General features: G+C 41.9%; 1 protein-coding gene across 5 annotated transcripts in view; it reads left to right on the top strand.

Annotated features, from left to right (window-relative positions):
- The window catches only part of PRKD3 (protein kinase D3), an 87915-nt gene that overhangs the window by 833 nt on the left and 61397 nt on the right, over positions 1-25685 (top strand). For 2 of the 5 annotated variants that reach the window (XM_045009315.1, XM_045009313.1), the window contains exon 2: positions 3049-4128. In XM_045009315.1, the coding sequence (XP_044865250.1) occupies positions 3838-4128 (291 nt within the window). In that variant the 5' untranslated portion in view covers positions 3049-3837. The remainder of the gene's footprint in view (positions 1-3048; positions 4129-25685) is intronic. The other 3 variants (XM_045009316.1, XM_045009317.1, XM_045009314.1) reach the window with 2 other exon arrangements.

Raw genomic sequence — 25685 nt, forward strand, 5'->3', positions numbered from 1 at the left:
TTCCAGGAGAGTGAGAAAACTAATAACAGCCCAGTCAACCACTTGCCGATGAGGGAGAGGAGTCATGTTTTATTTGTATTTTTGTGACACCCCCGAGTCTCAATCACAGACTAGGAGCCCATGCCCATGGTTCTGAAAGGTCTAAGTAAGAATAATGGGGATGAATTTGAGAGAGAAAAATGTAGGTTGAACGTTAGGAAAAATTGTCTGAAAGATCTAATACTTTGTGAAACAATCATCAAACAGCCATGGTGGAAGATCACTTGGGACTTTTGAAACTTGACATAACACATTGAAAAAAGTAGTGTATGGAGCAGTGTTGTACTGGCAGGGGAGAGGACTCTAGATCATCTAATAGGTCTTTTTCATCTTTGGTTTCTGAGAACTATTTCATTTTTACAATTTTAAAGCATTTCAAGAATGAGCATTGATTTCAAAATTTGATTTTTAAAATATATATAAAGTAACTAAATTTTTTAACCACTTTATAATCCTTGAATGGGAAAACTGTATAGAACTAAGTTATATTTACATGGAATAGTCTTGTTAAATGAACCTTTTTGGTAGTATAACAATCAGCCCCCATTTTCAATAAACTACTTTAAACATTTATGTGCAGATAATAAAAAATTGGTATGAAAAGACTTAAATACAAATATTTAACATTTTAAAATGTTTTTAGTAGAAGAATTGGGAAAAGTGATACCATGGCCTACACCAGCATGCATCCACTACCTACATTTGACCTGGTTTCTCTTAATTTCTAGCCACCAATGACCTCACATCAGTTAATTCTTTCATCTCCTTCTCTTGCACACATCTCTGTGCCTCCTACTATACTATTCCATATTCTTGGAACCCTTTCCCCAAATTTGTTCACTAAACTGCTTCTCTTGCTTCCTTTAATAGGCCACCTAAAATATAATTCTGCTATCTCATCTATGAGAAGTGAGGGATAGGAAAGGAGCACATGGAAAAAACACACAACAGCCAGCTCTCAGAGTTAAAGGAACAGTTAAGATGTTCACATGCTTTATTGCAGTGGTTCTCAACCAGGAGTATGTGTACCCCTGGAGGTACTCAGAGGTCTTCCGGGGGTACATCAACTCATCTAGATATTTGCCTAGTTTTACAACTGGCTACATAAAAAGCACTAGCAAGTCAGTACAAACTAAAATTTCATAGACAATGATTTATTTATACTGCTCTGTATGCTATACACTGAGATGTAAGTACAGTATTTATATTCCAATTGATTTATTTTATAATTGTATGGTAAAAATGATAAAGTAAGCAATTTTTTCAGTAAGTGTGTGGTGTGACACTTGTATTTTTGTCTGATTTTGTGAGCTTTTAAGTGAGGTGAAACTTGGGGGGACACAAGACAAATCAGACTCTTGAAAGGGGTACAGTAGTCTTTAAAGGTTGAGACTCGCTGCTTTACTGAGTAAATGCATGATCTTACTATCACTTTTGCCTTCTTCTCTGCTTTGTTTGTTTATGGCCCTAATTTGTATTGTGACAAATGTGCTCTTTGAGGCAGGGACTGTCTTAATTTTTCCTCGGTAGCTAACACACTTTTGAGTGTGCAAAAAGTAATAATTTTGTTGTAACTAGTTACACTGAAAGACTAAATATTTACTTTCCTTTTTTGGATGAGGTAATTGTGACAAGCTACGATATTAACCTTGCAATAAGCCACCTTTTATGTCGTGGTAGCAGAGCTCCATACCAGCAGTTGTGATTGCTGGATCAAGGGCTAATTTTTCTCCCATCTTTACATCTCTTTTATAACTTTTTACGTACACACACTCATGTGGATCTTTGGTTATATTGTGGATAAATATTCACCAGTAGTTTTAATCTGTTAAATTAGCCTGGTAATGTTAATCGGCCTTATTCCTACTCAGAGTAGTTTTTATTTCCTGAAGAAAGCATAGAGTTTTTTATGGAAGCAGAGTTACATGGGGAAATGCAGAAATGTTTTCTGTTGTTTCAATGATATTTATTGAAACTGTGGAAGATACATTGATGGACCGTTGACATTTCTCTGAAATGCTGTGCACTCTCTGCAAAATATTGAGCATCCTTAATTTCTGAGGTCATCAATGGGAGTCATAGAATTGCACCCTCAATCCTATTTCAGATTAGTGTATGTCTGACATGACATTTCATAGTTTAAAACACAATCTGTCATATTGATCACTGTTATGAAATGCAAATTTGCCTCACTTTGTTCTTCAATACAACCAAATAATAAAGCTCAGCGCTATTAAAAATTCAGCCAGAGCTGTTGGTGTAGACAAAATGTATTCAATTAATGGTTATTCAGCATTGCTCCTGAATGTTTGGAATGCTGGTTCAGGCAATAATATCTTACAACAAATAATCAGAGTCCATAATCACTAGATGCAGAGCAAAAAAGAATTAAAATAATCACAAAACAATAATAAATACATATAAAAAGTGGCAGGTTCACTGTCGGGTATAAGAACATTAATATGGTTTACAGTAGCTCTTTTGAAAACGTTGTGTAAATATCTTCCTACAGCTAAACTTTTCTAGGTGCTGTATTTCATATTTTTATATTGACTTGAATGAATAATATTAGAAATTCCAAGTTAAGTGCCAGAGAATTTTCTAATGATAATATTGTGGTTTTGTGAATATTTGATTGCATTTAATGTATTTCTTATACCACCCACCACCTACAAACCAATATGCCCATAAAACAGAGCTGTGCTCAGCCCTTCTGCATCAATAATTACAGTATTTCCTGTGACATTACTGGGAAAACAAACATTTGACATTTCATGAAGCAGGTATGCTGGGTTGCTTTAGGCACCATGTACATAGTATGGCATACAACAAGGAAGCAGTTAAGCATTTGTTATTAACCAACAAAATGAATGTAAAAATTGATTAATTACATTATAGATTTATTTGTAAGGAATTAGTAATACTTTGAAACTAATGTGATTATACTGCTATTCTGCAAAATTATAAACTAATTTGAAATAATAACATCATTTTTTTCCCCTCTACCAGGCGGAATACGACGTTTCAAAATGCTGCAGATTATCTGGGTGAATCTAGAGATTAGATTTAATGTGCTTGTGTTTTTAGAAATGCTGTTCCTGCATTTCATGAGATAAAACACTTTACAAAAATGAAAAATTGGAGATTAATGAAGGTAAATTTTTTACCATGTCCGTACATGTTAATGAACTCTGAGAAGAACTTTTGAAGAAAGAATAGATTCGTCATAAACACTGATATACACAGTATTATTGGCTCAGGATGCTATCCACATGTTTTTTTGTTTAAATAGAAAAAGACATCTAAGTGAAGATGAGTCTGTGTTTGATATATAGTGTCTGGAGTTAAGTGAGAGAAGAAATATTTTTAAAGATCTACCAACAGTAATCTCTATCTGAGACCAAGATTTTCTCAAAAGAAATAAAATGAAGGACCTGTGTGAAAAAGTGGTATTGATTTATTCCTCTGAAGGAGACGATTTCATGATGATTTAAGCCTCTACCAACATCTGGATGTGGTGCTAAAGGCAAGTCTTTGTCTTTGATCAGCTGATTGAAACTGTGGAAAGAGGACCTTTAATTTAAAGTAACTTCTGGCTGAAATTCTCTTGCTCATCAGCTTGAACAGAATGAAAGGGAAAATGAACATGACGTATCAGTCAGGGGCCTCTTACTGAACTGAAAAAGGGAAACTTTAGGCTGTCCTTTAAACTGTAAAATTATAACAAACATCCTGGTCAAATATTTTTTAAAAAAAGTTGACTACTAGGCAGATCTCTACTGAATTAAAGAAAGTCAGATGTCAGCAAACGATTCCTCTCCTCCATCCTTACAGAAGTTTTCTCCTCCTGCATCTCATGCTGCTGCACCACCAACCCCTTCTCTGTCTTCAAGTCCCCAGTCGGGACTCTCCAACCGGCTGTCCAATGGCAGCCTCAGTACACAGAGTCTCACCAACTCCAGGGGCTCTGTGCATGGGGTCTCATTCCTGCTGCAGATCGGTCTCACTCGGGAGACTGTCACCATTGAAGCTCAGGACTTGTCCCTCTCATCTGTCAAAGACCTAGTCTGTTCTATAGTTTACCAGAAGGTATAGTATAACAACATAAAATGCTGTTGATTGTAATAATTGTTTAAATTTTACTATCATCGCTATCACTCTTGTAATTTGGATACATCAAGTGGTTATGTGCAGAGACAAGACCAGTGTTGGAATTATGTTAAGGTTGATCCCATGTAGTTCTAAAAGATCTATCTCCCAAGATGGGAGTTTCAGTTAAAAGGAAGGGGACTCCTTATGTCTGGCTTCTGAAATCCTACAACAATAGAAATGCAGAAATAAAGTTAGACTCTTCATACCGTAATTAGTTTTGATAATATGGAAATAATATTATTTTTTCCCCTTGTCCTTGTAGTCAGTGTTGCTGCTGTCTAGTAGTGTTCTTCTGTGGTCATTGCTGCTATGTATTTGTGTTGAAGAAAACATTGTTCAGCAGTTTTCTTGGTATAACACAGCAATTCTCAAACTGTAGTCCTTGGACCAGTGGTGGCTCACAGAACGATTGCTAGTGGTCTGCAGGGGTCTGGTGGTTCACATGGTATTGTCTGCTTTTGTTTACAGCTGCAAAATTTTATTAAAAGGCAGCCAGTACTTTTCTAATATTTCTTTTCCAAGTAAGCAATTGCTATAGTTGTCACAAGGATGCAATACCTCCCCTCCCACTGAAGAGTGTATCAATGAGACAATTTTTCTATTAAGATGGGGTCTTAATAGCAGTGTGGAAAAAAAAATCGAGGACCCCCGGTATAGTGCTAAAATGGTAGAAAGGAAATGTGCATTTCGTTATTTATATTCATGGGTTGCATTTATGTATAGATTATATGCTATTAACCAAATTCAAAGTTCATGTTAAGTTTCAAGCAAATAATAAAACCAATCTAATTTTATCCATTTCCCTCAAATGTGTTGTTAAACAGTTTTATAGAAGGGGAGTGGGAAAAAATCATGAGGAAATAAATACAATCGGAGTGTGGACTAAGTTGCTTTTCTTTGCCTGTAGTTCTTTTTATTTTTCTGAACTATGTTTATGAATAGATAGGCTTATTAGACTTGGAATACAGTGTTCTTTTCCCATTCTTAGAATTTTCAGGGGGTGGAGGTAAGCTTGATATGAGCACCAGTATCTAGATAATCTAATTGCATTTCCCCTTCTCCATAAGATTTTTATTGTATTCTCGTCCTGTGTTCCACATTTTTGTTTAGAAATATAGTAAACATGTTGATTTCACAGAAGTTTTGTGACCTACCAAAAATAGTTCAGGCAATGACCCATGTAATTTTTTGTGGGGAAAAATATAGGTAGTACATAAAAGTTAGCATCACTATTGTTTCCAACCTTTTATGGTCCTTTCTTTTTCTTTCATCTCCCTCTCTTTGCATCTGAATGTATGCTCGTTTCTTCCTGTCTTCACACTTGTGACACCTCTCTCTGTTCATTCTCTCTTATTTTGGCACTTCCTGTCTATTCTTGGTGGCCTCAGCTATAATCATTTCATAGCTCAAGTTCAGAAGCACATTATATGTGGAGCCAGTTATATTGTAAAATTGGCTGGGATTTCAAGAACTCACTCTTCCTCTCCCCAACTGGCTTTAATGCATCTGTATACTAACCGTTGTGACTGATGATCCCAATAGAGAGCTGCTTAGGGAGAGCATGGCCCATGCACGCAGCAAACAACTGACCAGGAAATTGGGAGAAGGCTGCTTGTGTGTGTTGGACTTACCTTTCATAAGTACTTTTGCAGCCAGTGCACAGTCTCAATACTGTATCCTGCCTGGAACTGATCCTGAGGTCAGGTGGCAGAGCCACAATTATATCCATAAATATGTTCTATTAAAATAAAGTTCTCAAAATTACACTTTTCTCTTAGAATTATTCTGCACACAGCTACTTATTGTCCCATCAGGAATGCCTTGTAATTTGGTAATATTCAGACCTCACCTACCTGTGGCATTTCATAGCAGGCTCAGTGTTTCTTCTCTTGACCAGTTAACTTTTCTCCCAGCCTCAAGACAGTACACAACTTGTTCTCATGCAGGTTCAGGAGATGCACACTTTTTAAAAACTGCTAATAGTAAATTTGTAGAAGTTTAGGATTTGTGATTTTTTTTGCACTGTTTCTAACTTTTGTTCTTATTTAAAAATTTCTCAACTCTCCTGATAGTTTCCTTTTACTCTTGGTATTTCTTCCCTATGTTTCTTATTAGTGCTTCTAAGTCGTATTTCAATTACATGTTATTTCTTTGTATAGCTGGGATGAGGGAAACCACTCTTGATCAGTCTCTGTAGCCTCAGCACCTCTGCATCTGAGGTTGAATTGCCTGCCTACCTTCAGTAACTCCTTACCTCAGGACAAGTTGTAGAATATTAAAGAATGTTGGTTTGGGGGCTCCAACTGTCCTCACAGAGTGCTGATTAGTAGCTCTTTCCCCCTGTCATAACCCAGAGCAGCAGGGGCAGGATTTCTCTGCAAGTCTTTCCAAATACCTCATATTTGCCCCTCTTAAAAACAGTAATCTTCAGGCATGTTTTAATTTCTCTTAGGGGAGATCAGTATACTTGAAAACTACACTTCCATCAGAAAGTATAGTAGCTACTACAGGTAACAGCTAACAGTTCTATAACTGAAATTAGAGAGCTTTTTTATATATATTTTTTCAGTTTACTTAGTGTGTAGTCAGTTTTGCTGTTTTGACAATGGTCAGTTGGACTTCCTGTTTCATGCACTGCCCTTGGGGGAGCTCAAATCATCCAGGGTCCTGCAACAGTAGCAGCAGCAGAATTGAAATTGAAGAGGGAGTGGGCATACCTTTTCACTGAGAGGAAGGGGAAGAGAGAGCAGATTGGAGGGCCAAATATGTCTGGTTTTGCTCTTCAACTTGCCCTAAAAACTCCTTTTAAACATCATCAGGAGAGCAGAAATAAACCTTTCCCAATTGAAATTCAGAGCATTCTGTGTATAGGGTTTTCTGTATCAGAACATTTTTTTTTAAATTAGTCAGTTTAAACAAGTCAAGTTGTCAGTGTTCTTTAAATCTGATAGGGATGTTCCCAAATTATCCTTATTTTTACAGCTATGTGGTGGATTGTAACCATGCCTGAACCATAATTGGCACTGCTTCTGTCTTTCATTATTTAGATTACCTGTGTACCAGCTACATTTTTGTCAGGGTGGAGTTTGGAGAAGAACCTTAGGCATAACCAAATAAAAATATAAACTTAAAGTGCATGTTGTTAAAAATAGACATTCATGTGTAACAAGTGTGTTAGAGCAGAGCGAGTCTTGCTATCTGATAAGATGTGGGAGCTGCCTCAATAGTACCCGATTTATTGTTTAAATCTGCTGCTAACTGCAACTGCTCTCTTCCCTGCACACCCTATGTCAGGAATGAAGTGAAAACTAGAACTGTTTAGCAGCTCTCACTAGAAAACTAGTGTTTTAATGCATTTTGTGAAGTGTTCAGCTGACAGTGTGCTCTAAATTGTAGCTAGCATTTTCTTTTGTTCTAGATAAGGTAGAGGCAGTGTTCTCATAAATTTATTGTAAATGAGAAAAAGATGTTTTACCAGTTTAGGTTTTTTTGTCCTGTTTTCTTTAGAACAGCAATCTCTGGCAAGATCTCCCCTCTTTCCCATTCTAAAGACTCTCCTCTGTTATCTCTCTCTACGTGTCCCCATTCTTTCTCAACTCCTGTCATCCTTGATTCCCTCTGTTATTTTGGCTTTTTCTTATCTTTACCTGCAATCTCTTCTGTGACTGATTTTCCTTTTGTTTTGAAGAATTATATTTTTGTGTGTGGAGTTCTCATTTTCCTTTCTAACTACGGTTCTCCCTTTGTCTCCAAAGTCATAGTGTGTGATGTTTTTTTCACACTTCTTAGTTTTTTTTCCCCTCTCCATTTTTTATGGTCCTTCCAAGTTGGCTTCCTCCCCTCCATTTCCTGAAACTGTCCTGACTAATGATCACCACCTTGCAAAGTCAAGGGTCAGTCCTTATTTATACTGATCACCCCTCAGATTTCTCTCCTCTTTGATTTCATCATTCTGTGCTCTCCTTTTTCTCCTCCTATCGCCATATATGTTGGCCTTCCTGAGGGTTCTATTCTCAGTCCCCTCCTCATCTTTCTCTTACCTCATCTATTTCCTCTGTTTCATCTACCACCTCCACACTATTCCCAAATCTAGCTCTTTACATTCATTCTCATATTTCTTGTTCTGTCTCTTGGATTCTGATATCATTCCCTAATTTTCTCCTTTCTTCCTAATCTGCCTCCTTTAACTCTATTAACAATTCCTTTCCTTTGTGTCTGCCAGGCTCCCAATCCTAATATCTTTTTTTGCTCTTCTCTCCTCCCATATGCAATCTCTTGTTATGTTTTGTCACTTATACCTCTAGCATCTTCAAAATCCTGCCTACCATATCATCTGCACAGCTGAAACCCATGTGTGGCACCTGGACACCTTGACTACTGTAACCTTCCCCTATTTGGCATCTTTGGTTCTCATTTCTTCACCCGTCTAGCAGCAACATTTTGGATACACTAACGTCATCATCTTCTCCCTCCACTCTAACTGTGTTAGTCCCCTTTTTGGATCCCACCATTAGCTTCCCATCTCTCTCAGCATCAAATTCAAGATCCTACATTATCTTGTCTCCTCCATCTGTGTCTCTGGGTCTTTGTGTACTTCTCAATTCTTTTACCTGACTGTTACCTTGATCTCCTCTTTGCATGTTTGGCCTTTGCCTTTGATCATTTTGCCTTCCATACTCAAATCGTCCTGTTATCGTCTGGCAAGATTCCGTTTGCCTACTTCAGATTTCTTTATAGCCCACCTCCTCTGCCAGCAGTCCTTCATATCCTCTCATAACAATCTCCTCCATCCTTCCCTGAACTATTGCTTACTGTTTTGTCTTATCAGAATTGAGGCCTCAGTCTGTTAAAAATTTACACATGTGATAGTCTTATTAAGTTTGCAGGATCATGGTCTTGAAGTATTTGCAGGATTTTTGGGTGGGCAGTGTAGTTGAAGGAGCACAATCAACTTGAAAGCTAGTCATTTTCAAGAAGGAAAAGTAGTTTCAGATATGACTGTGACAAAAATGGCAATTTCCTGCAATATCCTTGGAAGATGAAGACCTCATTGTATTAAGTTTTGTATTATTGTGGGCCAGGATTATATATAACCTCTTTAAGGGGGAGATGCGATAAATGTGAGACTTTGGAGTTCAAAACACTATATTGAAAATGTTGCAGACAAATATGGACTTTTGGGACAATAAGTGTTAAGTGGATTTTCTTGGGATTTCATAGGGAGAGGAGGTTAATGCAACTACTCTGGTTATGCAGAAATACAGCCTCTTGAAGTTATGCCCTTAGGAGAGGGGCACTGTCCACTGATCGTCTGTTACAGAAGGCCAAGACCAAAGCTGTATAAATAAATGGTTGATTTGCCCAGCCTTCATTTTGGTTCTGGATCTAAGATGGATAAACTTGTAATCAGCCTGGTTGTGGGTTTTGAAAGATTAAAACTTACCAGAAACCTAGGTTGTAGTTGGGGGTGACCTGGGAAGCTTTTTAGCATGGCTGTAGGTTCATTTATTGTTTTAATGTTTTCTCCGTAATATTTTTACCTTAAGAATAAATGTGCTTGCTTAGAAGGAGTTGTCTGGTAACTTACAGTGGTGTGCTGTACACTGTTCATAGTCTTTGAAGAGAAAGCAAAGCACAGGCAGTGGTCTATTGAGGCAGGTTAGCTTGCCAGGGATATCACAGTGTAAGGCAAGGTACTGTGTAGTCTTAAAATCCCTGGTCTAAAGTTAGTGAGATATAGGTCTCCAAACAAGAGAGGTGACTGCTGGAACCCTAAAGTGGATGTCCTTGGTGAACCTCAGAGGTGGCATACAGGTACAGCTATCTTGAAACTGTGACAACTATACCTGTTGCTAAGTTTCCCTGCCAATTTTTCTGATTTTGACATTTTTCCTATTTTATAAAAGTGTTTCTCTTGTTCCTGTGTGAAAGACCAACACAAGCATTGGAAAAAATAGGGGAAACTGTGCATGTGACAGCACTTTGGTATGGTCAGTTTCAGTAAATAAATGTAAATATCCTTTGTTATGATAATCTTGGCTGCTGCTTGAAATAATAGCAGATAAAAATCAGACAGAAGTGTGATTTTATTTTTTTGATCGGTCACTGTGCCCCTCCTGATCCAGTGTAAATCTTTCTTTGATCTTTGTATAAATCTACCAATATTTTTCGTCTGAAAATTGCCCAGTTCACTTTGAAGGCAAAAGTGACATTTTCTGCAAAGTTTGAAGAGACTTGATCAATTTTTTTTGAGTTAATTATCCTAATTTGAAATTTCTAATTGGATAACATTTAGTGTGTGTCCTAGACACACATGGCTTAACCCCTTCACATTTTCTATATAGCAAAATCCAGGGTTCAATAGTGATGACTCACAGTAGCTAACTAGCCTGTACTTTTTTGTGGTGGCTGTCATTGTTCCACAATCGAAGCTTTCATTTAAAAAAAAAAAAAAAAAAGCTACTAGTCCTTATGTCTGAAGTTAACTTTCAAAATGTTAACTAAGTGGTGTCTTCCTGAGTCTGCAGACAGCCTGAAACTATCCTAATAAGAGGCATTTGTTGCTCCTATTTATATGGATACACAAGTTGACATTGAAACCTACTTATGACAGTTTAAGTGTGAGCATTAACTATTTTACTGTTGATCAAAATAAATGAGAAATAGATCACATTATGACAGTATGCTCATGATCTACTCTGAGTGGTGTCTCATTTTGGTGTCAGGAATGAGCAGCTCACGGGAGCGTACCACGGTTGTCTGCCTTAGGTTCGTCCCCTGGTTAAATCTTAAAAACTCATGCATAGGATATATTTGAAGAAATGAGGTTGTAATTAAGCAATGCATTAACTATGGTTGGATCTAGTTGCAATTGTTTTTTTTAAATAGGTAGTGTGCTCTCTAGTAGTTGATTGCAACAAAGAGTCCTGTGGCACCTTATAGACTAACTGACGTTTTGGAGCATAAGCTTTCGTGGGTGACGCAATGCATCTGATGGAGTGGGTATTCACCCACAAAAGCTTATGCTCCAATACGTCTGTTAGTCTGTAAGGTGCCACAGGACTCTTTGTTGCTTTTTACAGATCCAGACTAACATGGCTACCCTTCTGATAGTAGTTGATTGTAACTTAGCATGAGTCCTACACTACACTTATGTAAGGGACTGATTCTGCTCCCATTGATGTCAGTGACAGAACTTCAGTACACCACAATGCAGGATTAGACATGTACAGGAGCTAGCAAACAGAGCTGAAAAACAGGGAAGTTTGGGGGAGGGGCTCTGTGGTGGTCTGGTTCTGTTTTGGAGTTTTTTTTTTTGTTTTCCTTGGCAGGAGCTTAGGAAGGCTATGAAAGATTCAGTGGCAACAATGGTAGTGACCTAAGGAATGGAAGAGACAATGAAGATGACTGGCTGTAGAAGATGCAGTATGTATATTATTCTGAAGTGGGTACAGTTAAAAGAGCTTCGTTTGTGTTAAGTGTGACCTGATAGAGCTGATGGAAGAGGTTTGGAGATGCAGGTGGAAACTATGGTTGAGTTTTGAAGGTGATTTGAGCAGATGATGGAAGGAAGGCAAGAGGAAGCTGAAGGGAAAAGTCAAAACTTGCAGATGCAAGCTGGACTGGAGAACTGTGAGAGTAGACTGCTGGGTAAGGAAAGCAGCCAGCATGGAAGTATGAGTACAAGAATCATGCAGAGGAAAGGGTTGGCTAGTGAAGGAGAAATATAGCTCAGGAACTGGTTTGGTGAGTTGAAAAATGAAGAAGGGGCATAGCAGGCAGTACAAGGTGGGAGGACAAGGAAGAAAGAGCAGCTAGTCCTACAAGAAGAGGGGACAAGTCAATGGAGACAATCAGTGGAGCCCCAGGAGGATAGAGGGAGAGTTGCAAAAGATTGCTAGAGAGAACAAAAGACAAGAGGACTTGCAGCCAGAAGGAACAGGAGGAAGGCCAGAGAATCACATCATTGCCACAAAAAGGCAGGTCTACATGACTGGGGGACTTCCTACTAAGAGTAGACAGGCCTGACACCTGAGCTGATGCCCAGAGTTAAGATATGGGATGTGGACCCTTGAAGAGGACCCTTATAGGATCAGCAAAGAATCCACTGATTCTTTCACATTGGTACAAATGATACTGCTAGTTTCTTGCTGGAACACATTAAGGGAGACTATGGCAGGCTGGGGAATACGCTTAAAGAAATGGAGGCTCAAGTGATCTTCAGTGGGATTCTACCTGTCCCTAGAGGAGGAGAAGGAAGGGGAGACAAGATTATGATGATCAACAGATGGCTCAGACAGGGCTATAAGGAGGACTTTGGGATGGTTGACCACTGGGAGACATTCATTGACAGAGGACTGTTTTCATGGGATGGACTCCATTTGAGTAGGGAGAAAAATAGACTTCTGAGATGGAGGTTGGCATAACTCATTAAAAGAGCTTTAAACTAGGAACCCAGAGGAGATGGTTGGGAGATACTCATGTAATTGCTATGCCTGATTCTAACATTGAACAGGAGGAAAATCAAGAAAGAGGGAATTCAGTAAAGGAAAAAGGAACAGCGGTGGGTAGGAGAATGGACATTAAAAGGAAAGATAGCTTTGTTGGTATTGGTACTAACAGGCAGATAGACGATACTGGCAGTAGAATGACTGTATCTTATTTGGTGAGAAATCTGGGCGAAGCCAAGCAGAAACAACTAAAATGTTTTTACTCCAATACAAGGAACCTGGGTAAGAAAATGGAGGAACTAGAACTACTGGTGCATGAAGTGAAACCAGATATTAAAGGCATAACAGAAACATGATGGACTAGTAGTCATGGAGTGGAGAGATTGAAAAGTATGTGCTGTTTAGGAAAGACAGAAATAAAGGTAAGGGGGTGGGGGAGTGTGCGTATAGCTCAGTGGTTTGAGCATTGGCCTGCTAAACCCAGGGTTTTGAGTTCAGTCCTTGAGGGGGCCATTTAGGGAACTAGGGTAAAAATCTGTCTGGGGATTGGTCCTGCTTTGAGCAGAGGGTTGGACTAGATGACCTCCTAAGGTCCCTTCCAACGCTGATATTCTAGGAGTAGCATTGTATGTTAATGATGAGGTAGACACTAAAGAAATTAGAAGTGATGGAGTGGATAAAACAGTCTGTTTGGATCAAACTGACTTTGGGGAAGAAAACTACCAGAGGTTCCCTTGGGATATGCTGCAGATCCCCGTGGGATCCAATTCAGATATGAATAGAGACCTCTTTAATATTTTTAATGAAATAAAAACTACTGGGAATTGTGTGATTATGGGAGACTTTAACTTCCCAGGTATAGATTGGAGGACTAGTGCTACTAATAATAGTAGGGTCCAGATATTCCTGGATATGATAGCTGATAGATTTCTTCACCAAATAGTTGCTGATCTACAAGATGTGATGGCATTTTAGATTTGGTATTGGTGGGTAGTGAGGACCTCATAGAAGAATTGGTTGTAGGGGACAACCTTGGTTTGAGTGATCATGAGCTAATTCAGTTTAAACTAAATGGAAAGATAAACAAAAATAGATCTGCAATTATGGCCCTTGATTTCAAAAGGGCAAACTCTTTTTTTTTAAAGGGTATTAGTTAGGGAAGTGGACTGGACTGCAAAACTCAAGATTCTGAATGTGGAGGAGGAGGAGGCTTGGAATTACTTCGTCAATGTTGCAGAAACTATCTGAAGCCTGCTTCCCAAGCAAGGGGAAAAATTTTGTAAGTAAGGGTTGTAGACCAAGTTGGAGGAGCAAGCATCTCAAACAGATGATTAAGAGAGAGCCTACAAAGAATGGAAGATGTGATGGCTCAGCAAGAAAAGCTACTTCTTGGAGGTTAGGAAGTATAGGGAAAAAGTGAAAACTGCCAAAAGTCAAGCAGAGTTGGATCTTGCAAGGAAAATTAAAACCAACAGTAAAAGGTTCTATAACCATATAAATAACAAGAAAACAAGGAAAGAAGTGGGACTGCTAAGCACTGAGGATGGGGTGGAGAATAAAGATAATCTAGGTGTGGCCTAATACCTACACACATACTTTGCCTCTGTTTTTAATAAGGGTAATGAGGCGCTTTGGGGAGTGGCAATGGAAATGAAGAAATCAAAGTAGAAATGATCACATCCATGGTGGAAGTCAAACATCTTAATGGGACTAAATTGGCGGGGGGGGGGGGGAGGAGTTGGATAATCTCTATCAAATAATATTAAAGGAATAGATACATGAAATTGCAAGCCCAATAGTAAGGGTTTTTTATGGGCTGTAAACTTAGGGGTTGTACCCTATGACTGGAGGATTGCTAATATAGTACCTATTTTTAAGAAAGGGAAAAAGTTATCTGGGAAACTACAGGCCTGTTAGTTTAACCTCAATTGTATGCAAGGTCTTAGAACAAGTTTTGAAAGAGAAAGTAGTTAAAGACATAGAGGTGAATGATGATTGGGATAAAATACAACATAGTTTTACAAAAGATAGATCATGCCAGACCAACCTGATCTTCTTTGAGAACATAACTGATTTTTTTAGACAAAGGAAATGCAGTAGAAATAATTTATCTGGATTTCAGTAAGGCATTTGATACAGTTCCACATGGGAGGTTATCATCTAAATTGGAGATTAATATGAGAATTGAAGACTGGATAAGGATCTGGTTAAAGGGGAGACTACAATGGGTCATACTGAAAGGTGAACTTTCAGGCAGGAGGGAGGTTACTAGTGGAGTTCCTCAGGGATTGGTCTTGGGACCAATCTTACTTAATGTTTTTATTAATAACTTTGGCACAGAAAGTGGGAGTGTGCTAATAAAATTTGCAGATGACACAGAGTTGGAGGTATTGCCAATACAGAGGAGAACCAGAATATCATACAAGATCTGGATGGTGTTGAAAACTGGAGTAATAGAAATGGGATGAAATTTAATAGTGCAAAGTGCAAGGTCATGCATTTAGGGACTAACAACAAAATGTTTTGCTATAAGCTAAGGACTTAAAGTTAGAAGCTACAGTGAAGGTGAAAGACCTGGGTGTATTGGTTGATCATAGGATGACTATAAATGACCAGTGTTATGTGGCCGTGAAAAAGGTTAATGCAATCCAAGAATGCATCAGGCGAGGTATTTGCAGTACAGATAAGAAAGTGTTTTTGCCATTATACAAGGCTCTGGTGAAACCTCATCTGGAATACTGTGTGCAATTCTGGTATCCCATGTTTTTAAAAAAATGAATTCAGATTGCAACAGGTGCAGAGAAGGGCTACTGAGATGATCAGAAGAATGGAAAACCTACCTTGTGAGCGGAGACTAACCAAATAAAGGCTATGGGGAGATATGATTGCTATCTGTGAATACATCAGAGGGATAAATACTAGGGAGGCAGAGGAGTTATTTAAGTTAAGTGCTAATGTTGACACAAGAACAGATGGATATAAACTGGCCATCAAAAAGTTTAGGCTCAAAACTAGGTGAAGTTCTGGAACAGCCTTCCAAGGAGAGTAGAGGCGGCAAAAAACCTAACTGGCTTCAAGATTGGGGTTGATAAGTTTATGGAAAGAATAGTATGATCATACTGCTTTCAATGGTATATAGCCAATCTGTGACTGCTAGTAGCAAATATCCCTAATGGCCAGTGATGGGACACTAGATGGGGAAAGCTCTGAGTTACTACAGAGAATTATTTTCCAGGTGTCTGGCTGTTGAGTCTTGGTGAAATGCTCAGGGTCCAACTGACTGTTGTATTTGGGGTTGGGAAGGAATTTTCCCCCAGGTCAGATTGGCAGAGCTTGTTTTTCTTTTTCCCTTCATCTGCAGCATGGGGCTTGGGTCATTTGCAGGTTTAAACTAGTGCAAATGGTGGATTTTCTGTAACTTGAAGTCTTCAGATCATGATTTAAATACTTCAGTAACTTAGCCAGAGGTTATGGGTCTATTACAGGAATGGGTGGGCGAAGTTATGTGGCCTGCAACGTACAGGAGGTCAGACTAGACCAGGGGTCTCAAACTCAAATGACCACAAGGGCCACATGAGGACTAGTTCATTGGCCCGAGGGCTGCATCACTGACACCCCCTCCTCGCCTCTTCCCACCCCCCTCCCTGCCCCCAGAGGGGGCAGGAGGGGTGTGCAGGGGCTCAGGGCAGGGAGTGTGGGGTATGGCAGAGGGTTGGGGAGCAGGAGGGCTCCGGGTCAGAGCCTGAAGACGCTTACCTAGAGTGGCTCCGGGGTAGCAGCAGCAGCCCCTGGGGGAGGAGAGACGGAGGGCTCCACGCGCTGCTTGCCACGCCTCCAGGTACCTCCTCTGAAGCTCCCATTGGTCGCAGTTCCCTGTTCCCGGCCATTGGGAGCTGTGGGGGAGTGATGCCTGGAACCAGGGCAACACATGGAGTCCTCTGCTCCCCCCCCCCGCAGGGACGTGATGCCAGCTGTTTCAGGGAGCGGCACGGGGCTTGAGGGGGGCAATCCGCTGTAGTTTTCCCACCCCTGGCCTGGAGCGCGGGCTGCAGGAAATAGCCCCGCGGGGCGTGTGTTTGAGACCCCTGGACTAGAGGATGATAGTCCTTTCTGGCCTTAAAGTCTGAGTCTATGAGAGGGTTTTCCTTAGCTCAGTTGGTTAAGGCCTGTATTTTGAGAGGTAGAGGGTTTGGGTTTTTATCTCAACTCTCTTTGGTTTCATAGAATATCAGGCTTGGAAGGGACCTCAGGAGGTCATCTAGTCCAACCCCCTGCTCAAAGCAGGACCAATCCCCAGACAGATTTTTTGCCCCAAATCCCTAAATGTCCCCCTTGAGGATTGAGCTCACAACTGTGGGTGTAGCAGGCCAATGCTCAAACCACTGAGCTATCCCTCCCCCAAGTTATTGCTAGCAGTTATTTGTATCAATAGTTTCCTTTCAGAATGGCATTCAACTCTATCTTTTACAAGCTATGAAAAAATTGATCATGTCATTAAAAATTACTCTGGGTAAGGGAGCCAATTAGCTGTAGCTCCATATTAAGTTCTTTTTTAGACTTCCTGTATAATCCCTGTGTGTGTTTATTTCATAATTTTGCACAGGGAATATATTCTTGTGATTACTTTTGGGATAGGCTATTATTTTTAAGTTAGAAAGCAGTTGATCAAGCTATTTTCAAAATATGGTTGCTTATAAATTACTCTGTTTTGGCTCCCTGTAGCTAATTAGCATCTTTATTGTAAAATTTTGACCCTAATTTAAATATTAAAATCTAGGGCATATGTTGATTTAAAGATGCCTTAGAAAAATCAGATGGTGGTTCTGATACAGTGAAGCAAGATTTATAAAGACCTCAGATTTATATCAACTCTTCAGGGGATTTTCTGACTAATACTACAGTTGGCATAAGAAATACTTTTAAATGTCTCCTTTCTGGAAATTTGTCCTGTTTCTCTTAGTTCTTTGCATTCCTCTAGCTAAACAACCAAGGTTTCTTCCATATCCTTCAATTAAACACCAATCCATTCCTCCAAATCCCTGCAATTTTCACATAGACATGCTTTTTTCCTAACAACTCTGCTGTACACTATTTTTGACAATTTAAAAGTGGAACACACAGTTTTTCTAATTCAGGATAACGTTTTTGAATTGCACAAGGATTAACAAATAGATCTGCTCAGCACCATCAACTGTACATCTGCTTTCTGTTGCAGCTAGCCAGGGTGGATTGATTTAAATCAAGGCAATAGAAATCAGCAATTTAAATCATTAAGTGGAAAGGCTTGAATTTAAATAATCAATTTTAATCAGCTTTTCCATTTGTACTTCAGTTATTTTATGGTTGTCACAACTAATAAAACGTTGATTTACAACTAAATAGAGCCTTTATTCTAGGGCTGTCAATCGCAGAATAAAGTTGGTGGTGACTGGGCAGGGAGAGAAACACCCTGCCACCTGCACCATCCCTTCCCTGCTGGACAGGGTTGGCCTTATGGGTGAGTGAGGGGGGATATGGCTCAGGGCGCCATGCTCAGAGGTACTCTAGTGCATGCTTCTAAGCCAGGGATGCCCCTTCTCCCTCTGTCATGCTCCACTGTTGCTCCCTCCTCTGCCCATGTACCCGCTTGCTGCTGAGCTGGAATCAGGGAACAGGGTAAGCCTGTCTTCTGCTGCTCCTGGCTCAGGAGTGAATGCTGTCAACAGCTGCTGCTGCTGGCTAAAAAAGCATTCAGGCTCCTGAGTGGTAGTCTTAAAGAGACAGCCCCCAACACACACACACACCCTCTCCCTCTCCCTCAACCAAAATCTGAAATAACACCCTTGGTGAGCCAGGAGTGGCCAGAGGGCTGTGGGATGGCTAGCAAGATGCAGCCCCTCTGCGAGAGCACAGAGCCTGCCGTGAGCTGCAGGATGAGTGCCAGGCACCACGAGCCACAGCAGCAGCACAGAAATAAGGGTGTGTTGTAATTGAAATCAATATATTTGAAAATGTAGAAAACATCCAAAAATATTTAAATAAATGGTATTCTTTTGTTAACAGTGCAATTAAAACTGGGATAAATCACAACTGTTTTTAATCTCATGATTAATTGCAATGAATTTTTTAAATTGTTTGACAGCCCTACTTTATAGTAGATGTAGTATATCTTTCTTCTACCTAGCAGGGTATGTTTTAACTGTATACACTTATTTAAGCAATTAGATAGCTTAGTATTTTCAGAGTTTTATTAACTGAACATTTTTAGTTAAACCCAGGGTTGTGAGTTCAATCCTTGAGGGGGCCACTTAGGGATCTGGGGCAAAAAAATTGGTCCTGCTAGTGAAGGCAGGGGGCTGGACTCAATGACCTTTCAAGGTCCCTTCCAGTTCTAGGAGATTGGTATATCTCCAATTATTTCTTTCTATTTCTAAAGTTAAGTCTTTGGCTAAAAGAAGCATCAATGAGCACTCCACCTGTATAAGTTTCAGGTTTCCTTCATTATCGTTTAGATTTCTTCATATCATTGCTACATTTGCAGCATTGTTTGTGACAAAGCTACGCACTTGACATTTGAATTTTTTGTTCAGTTTTTCATAGCTCTTACTGCTAATTCTTATAAGTATTCTGCTGCATGAGCATTTCCTGAAGTATCAGCTGTTTCTGTGAGATAAACAACCCCATCTTTTGTTGTTGCAAAAGCATGTATTTCTGGATCATTGTGTACATTGCTCCACCCAGCAAGACTCAGATTAATGAATTTCTACTCAATGTTTTTTGCACACTGTTCCGTTTCCTTCTCATACACTATATCTAGCAACCTTCAAGGAAAGTCTGCTCTGCTGGGTAGAGTGTAGCATGTTCCTAATGATTGAACAATGTTAACAAAACATTTGTTCTGAACAAGATGAAAGGGAGAATTTGTTGCATAAACAAACCAAGCAATCTTTTCATCTATGGTGTCTTGCTGGAATTTGCTGGTCCTGATTATGAACTCATCCTTGGTTTTACTGGATGATGAAGGAAGTCTTTTTTGATACAGATAATTTACTGTCTGACAGGCATTTAGTTGCAACATTGTTGGTAGTACCAGCAGACACCTAAAACTAAACTTCAGAGTTATTGCAGATGATGAACATTCATAATCCCTTATGTTGAAGATAGACTCTGAAACAAAATGGTAAAAAAATAAATCACTCTTTAAAACTGAGATTGTTAATTAAATATATTTCCTACAGCAGCTGTTTGTACTACTATGTAAATGATTTAATTTATTCTAAATCCTGTTTTATAGAGGAAAAATTAATACATCATAAGGATTATCATCTAAATCTATTTAAACCCTTACCTCCAGCAACATACCAAACAGGTTGGAATTAAAATATATATATTGAAATTCATAAATGCCTAATAAAGTGTTGCTTTTAAACAGGAAGTCTTCACCTAGGATATTTGATTACATCGAGCAATAAAAATTATATTTCAGAAGTCCAGCAGTAACAATAAACATGTAATTGATAAATATTCTCTCAATAAACTAACATACCAATTATATTTTCAACCAACATTTTGAAATTCATAAATAAGGAATACACTCAAAACACAAATTTATGACTAGTATAGATTATTATTTACTAGCATAGTAAGACTTGGTAGGCAGTCCATAAGAATGAGTTTACTAACCAGTTGATACAGATTGTTCAGACATGTCCACATCCATCTTCAAAGTCATTACCTTCCGAGGAGCATTTTTTCATAATGTTGTTTCATCCTGACAACCAGGCCTTGCATTTCTTTGTTGCACAGTTAACATTTGGCACGTGTTCCTTTTTTACCCAGAGGTACAGTAATTTATAGAAAATATTCCCAAATAGGGTCTTTTTAAGACCTGCAGCCATGGTCTCCAGTTCCCAGATGTTGAAATGAACACTTAGAGGCTGCACTCTGATGAATGTTGTCCCTTCTTCCTACGGTGTCCTGCTTGTGACACCAGCGTCCTTCCACACTCTGCTGCTCAGGGCAGTGGGTATTGTAGGCTTGGGGAGGCTGTACCTTGCCAAACGGCTGAGCATGGCCTGCCCACGCTCTGCCCCCAGGCTAGGCCCCCTCCTGCAGTTCCCAGTGCTCTGTCCTGGTCCAGACTGGCTAGCCTGTCTTCCGCAGGGATTCAGGGCAGCTGCCACTTGGGCCGCACTTCCCGGGGCTGGGGGCGCTGCTGCTGCACCGCCTGGAGCACTAGGGCTGGCGGCGGTGCAGCCGCGCTGCCCGGCGCTCTGGTGCTGGCTGCCCGGGGCTGGGAGCACTGTAGCCATGCCACCGAGCTGCCCGGCGCACCAGGGCTGGGGGCCTGCCTCCTGGTGCTTTGGGGCTGGCCGCCTGGTGCTCCAGGCCTAGGGGCGCTGCAGCCGCATGGCGCTGTGCACCGGGGCTGGAGTCTTGCCTCCCGGTATTGAGGCCAGGGACTGTGGTGGAGGTATTCTGGGCTCCTGCGGGGGGTCAAAAAGGGCAGTGGAGCGGGAGGCAGAAGGGCAGGGGCAGGGCTGGGGGCTAGCCTCCCCCAGTGGCGGGATCACCGGCTGACCATGCTGCTCCTTCTCCCTTGTTATGTAACTCCCACTCCCTATCCCCAGAAAAACAAAAGAAGTAACAACAATCAAAGGGCTTGGCTACACTTACAAATTTGCAGCGCTGCAGCACGGTGTGAAAACACACCCTCTGCAGCGCTGCAAATTGCGGCGCTACAAAGCGCCAGTGTAGTCAAAGCCCCAGCGCTGGGAGCCGCGCTCCCAGCGCTGTCCGTTATTCCCCACAGGGAAGTGGAGTACGGACAGTGCTGGGAGAGTTTTCTCCCAGCGCTGGCGCTTTGATTACACTTAAGCGCTTCAAAGCGCTGCCGCGGCAGCGCTTTGAAATGCAAGTGTAGCCAAAGCCAAAGACTTATGTTCATGTAACTCACATGCCTTTTGCACTGCAGTGTTTTATTTGTTTAGAGACAGAGATGGGGAGACAGCTGAGAAATTAATAGATTTCTGTTTGTATCTGTCTGTGTACACATGCAAGGAGATGTTCAAGGCCATTTACCTGAAGTGCCCAAAACCATCCAGAAGCAAGGTCTGGTAGTTACTGGGCGAATCAGTATTTTTGCATGACCTGGAGAGTAAGGGTTTGTCTACACTGCTAAATTAGGTCGATTTTATAGAAGTCGATTATTTTAGAAATCGATTTTATACAGTTGATTGTGTGTGTCCCCACTAAGTGCATTTAGTTGGCAGAGTGCGTTCACAGTACTGAGGCTAGTGGGTAGCTATCCCACAGTTCCAGCAGTCTCTGTCGCCCATTGGAATTCTGGGTTGAGCTCCCAATGCCTGATGAGGCAAAAATATTGTCGCGGGTGGTTCCGGGTACATGTTGTCAGGCCCCTCTCCCTTCCTCCATGAAAGCAACGGCAAACAATCGTTTCTCGCCTTTTTTCCTGGATTATCTGTGCAGACGACATACTACGGCAAGCATGGCGCCCACTCAGCTCACTGTCACTGTACGTCTCCTGGGCGCTGCTGGCAGACGCAGTACTGCAGTGCTACACAGCAGCATCGCCTTGCCTTGCCTTGCCGGTGGCAGACGGTGCAATACGACTGTTAACTGTCGTCGTCTTGTGGGTGCTCCTGGCTGACCTTGGTGAGGTCGGTTGGGGTTGCCTAGACAAAAATGGGAATGACTCCGGGTCATTCTCTTCTTTAAGTTTCGTCTAATGAAGATTCAGTCCTGCCTGGAATGTCATGCCAGCTGGAGGCTTCTGTCACGGAGAGTGGGGGAGTCCGGCCCTGCACCCCTCTTCCTGGGACTCACAGTGACTCTCAGCCAGTCAGTAAAACAGAAGGCTTATTGGACAACAGGAACACAGAAGACAGCAGAGCTCGTGGCCAGAGCTAGGACCTCTCAATCTGGCCCTTCTGGGGGTTCAGGGTGCTTGGATCCCAGCCTAGGATTCCCTGAACTCCCACCACCCAGCCCCAAACCGAAACTGACCCAACCTTCTCCACTCGACTCTCTGCCTTTGTCTAGCTTCCCGGGCAAAGGTGTTGACCTCCCCTCCCCCCTGCCTAGCTCAGGTTACAGGCTGAATACCTGTCCCTCACCTAAAGTTCTCCCCGGCTCCCCCATCCCCCACACAGACAGCCCCTACTCCATCACATCTCCTGCCTGGAATATCATGCCAGCTGGAGGCTTCTGCCTCAGGCTGCTCTCCCAGCTGGCAGCATCATGCGGTCACACCTACCCCTTGCTCCCATGGCTCATGAAGCCTGGACAGTAGTTAGGAGCAGTTCAACTATAGGCTGAACAACTGCAGAATGGTGGTAGAATGTGCCTTTCGACGTTTAAAAGCTCGCTGGCGCTGTTTGCAGACTAGGCTGTTTGCGATTAGATTAGAAGAGCACAGCAAGGCGTTCTGCGCATCACAGAGGCTTTGAAAACCAGTTTCATGACTGGCCAGGCTTCGGTGTGACAGTTGTATGTGTTTCTCCTTGATGCAAACCCGCCCCCTTTGTTGATTTTAATTCCCTGTAAGCCAACCCTATAAGCCATGTCGTGAGTCGCCCCTCCCTCTGTGAGAACAACGGCAGACAATTGTTTCATGCCTTTTTTCCGCAGACGACATACCACGGCAAGCATGGAGCCTGCTCAGATCACCGCGGCAGTTATGAGCACTGTAAACACCACGCACATTATCCTGCAGTATATGCAACACTAGAAACTTCAAAAGCAGGCGAGGAGGCAACGGCATTATGATGATGAGGACAGGGACACGGAGTTCTCTCAAAGCACGGGCCCTGGCAATTTTGACATCATGGGCTAATGGGGCAGGTTCATGCTGTGGAACGCTGATTCTGAGCCTGGGAAACAAGCACAGACTGGTGGGACTGCATAGTGTTGCAGGTCTGGGATGATTCCCAGTGGCTGCAAAACTTTTGCATGCGTAAGGACACTTTCATGGAACTTTGTGACTTGCTTTCCCCTGCCCTGAAACTCAAGAGTACCAAAATGAGAGCAGCCTTCACAGTTCACAAGTGAGTGGCGATAGCCCTCTGGAAGCTTGCAATGCCAGTCAGCTACCGGTCAGTTGGGAGTCAATTTGGAGTGGGCAAATCTACTGTGGGGGGCTGCTGTGATCCAAGTAGCCAACGCGATCACTGAGCTGCTGCTAACAAGGGTAGTGACTCTGGGAAATGTGCAGGTTATAGTGGATGGCTTTGCTGCAGTGGGATTCCATAACTGTGGTGGAGTGATAGATGGAACACATATCCCTGTCTTGGGACTGGACCACCAAGGTAGCCAGTACATAAACCGCAAGGGGTACTTTTCAATGGTGCTGCAAGCACTGATGGAGCACAAGGGGCGTTTCACCAACATCAGCGTGGGATGGTTGGGAAAGGTACATGACACTCGCATCTTTAGGAACTCTGGTCTGTGTGAACGGCTGCAGCAAGGGACTTACTTTCCAGACCGGAAAATAATCGTTGGGGATGTTGAAATGCCTATAGTTTATCCTTGGGGACCCAGCCTGCCCCTTAATGCCATGATTCATGAAGCCATACACAGGCACACTGGACAGTAGTCAGGAGCTGTTCAACTATAGGCTGAGCAAATGCAGAATGGTGGTAGAATGTGCATTTGGGCGTTTAAAAGCACGCTGGCCGTTTACTGACTCGGTTAGACCTCAGTGAAACCAATATTCCTATCGTTATTACTGCTTGCTGTGTGCTCTGTGAGAGTAAGGGGGAGACGTTTATGGCAGGGTGGGAGGTTGAGGCAAATTGCCTGGCAACTGATTACGCGCAGCCAGACACCAGGGTGGTTAGAAGAGTGCAGCAGGGCATGCTGGGCATCAGAGAAGCTTTGAAAACCAGTTTCATGACTGGCCATGCTACGGTGAATTCTATTTGTTTCTCCTTGATGAAAACCCGCCCCCTTGGTTCACTCTGCTTCCCTGTAAGCCAACTGCCCTCCCCTCCCACCTTTGATCTCCGCTTGCAGAGGCAATAAAGTTATTTCAGATTCATGGATTCTTTATTAATTTGTCACATAATTGGGGGAAAACTGCCAAGGTAGCCCAGGAGGGGTGGGGGAGGAGGGAAGCACGGGGTGGGGTGGTGGAGGAGGGAAGGACAAGGCCACACTGCACTTCAAAACCTATTGAATGCCAGCTTTCTGTTGCTTGGGCAGTCCCCTGGGGTGGAGTGGTTGGGTGGCTGGAGCCCCCCTTCCTCCTCCCCGCTGTTCTTGGGCGTCTGGGTGAGGAGGCTATGGAACTTGAGGAGGAGGGCGGTTGGTTACACAGGGGCTGCAGCGGCGGTCTGCCTTTCCTGCACCTCAACAATATGCCGGAGAATATCAGTTTGATCCTCCAGTAGCCTAAGCATTGCTTCCTGCCTCCTCTCATCATGCTGACGCCACCGATCATCTTGATCCTGCCATCTCTCCTCTTGCTCCTGCCACGTGTCCTCATGTTCCTTTTGTGCTTTCCTGCACTCTGACAGTGTCTGTCTCCAGGCATTCTGCTGGGCTCTTTCAGTGTGGGAGGACTGCATGAGCTCAGAACATTTCATCACAAGTGCATTTTTTTCACCTTCTAATCTTCGCTAGCCTCTGGGATGTAGATGATACGGGGAGCGTTGAAACATTTGCAGCTGCGGGAGGAAAAAAAAGGAGAGTAATATTTAAAAAGACACACTTTAGAAAACAATGGGTAGACTCTTTCACGGTGAACCAAGCTGTTAACATTACATAGCACATGTTTTCTTTACAAAGTCGCATTTTGCCTCTTATTTTGAGGGCCTTCTGGTTTGGTGTGAGAGATCACACACGCAGGGCCGACAGGCAACAGAATTCGGCTTGCAGGCAGACATGGTAAGCCACAGTCTTTTGGCTTCTTTAAACCTTCATAACATGTGGGGATGGTTTCAAACAGCAGTGCCCTCATTTCCCATACCAAGCACCCGTTGGGTTGGACATTTAAAAGGAGGGGCTGCAGTTTTCGGGTTAACGTGCAGCACAAACCCAACTAAT

Source organism: Mauremys mutica, chromosome 3, assembly GCF_020497125.1.
Source record: "Mauremys mutica isolate MM-2020 ecotype Southern chromosome 3, ASM2049712v1, whole genome shotgun sequence".
NCBI lineage: Eukaryota > Metazoa > Chordata > Testudines > Geoemydidae > Mauremys > Mauremys mutica.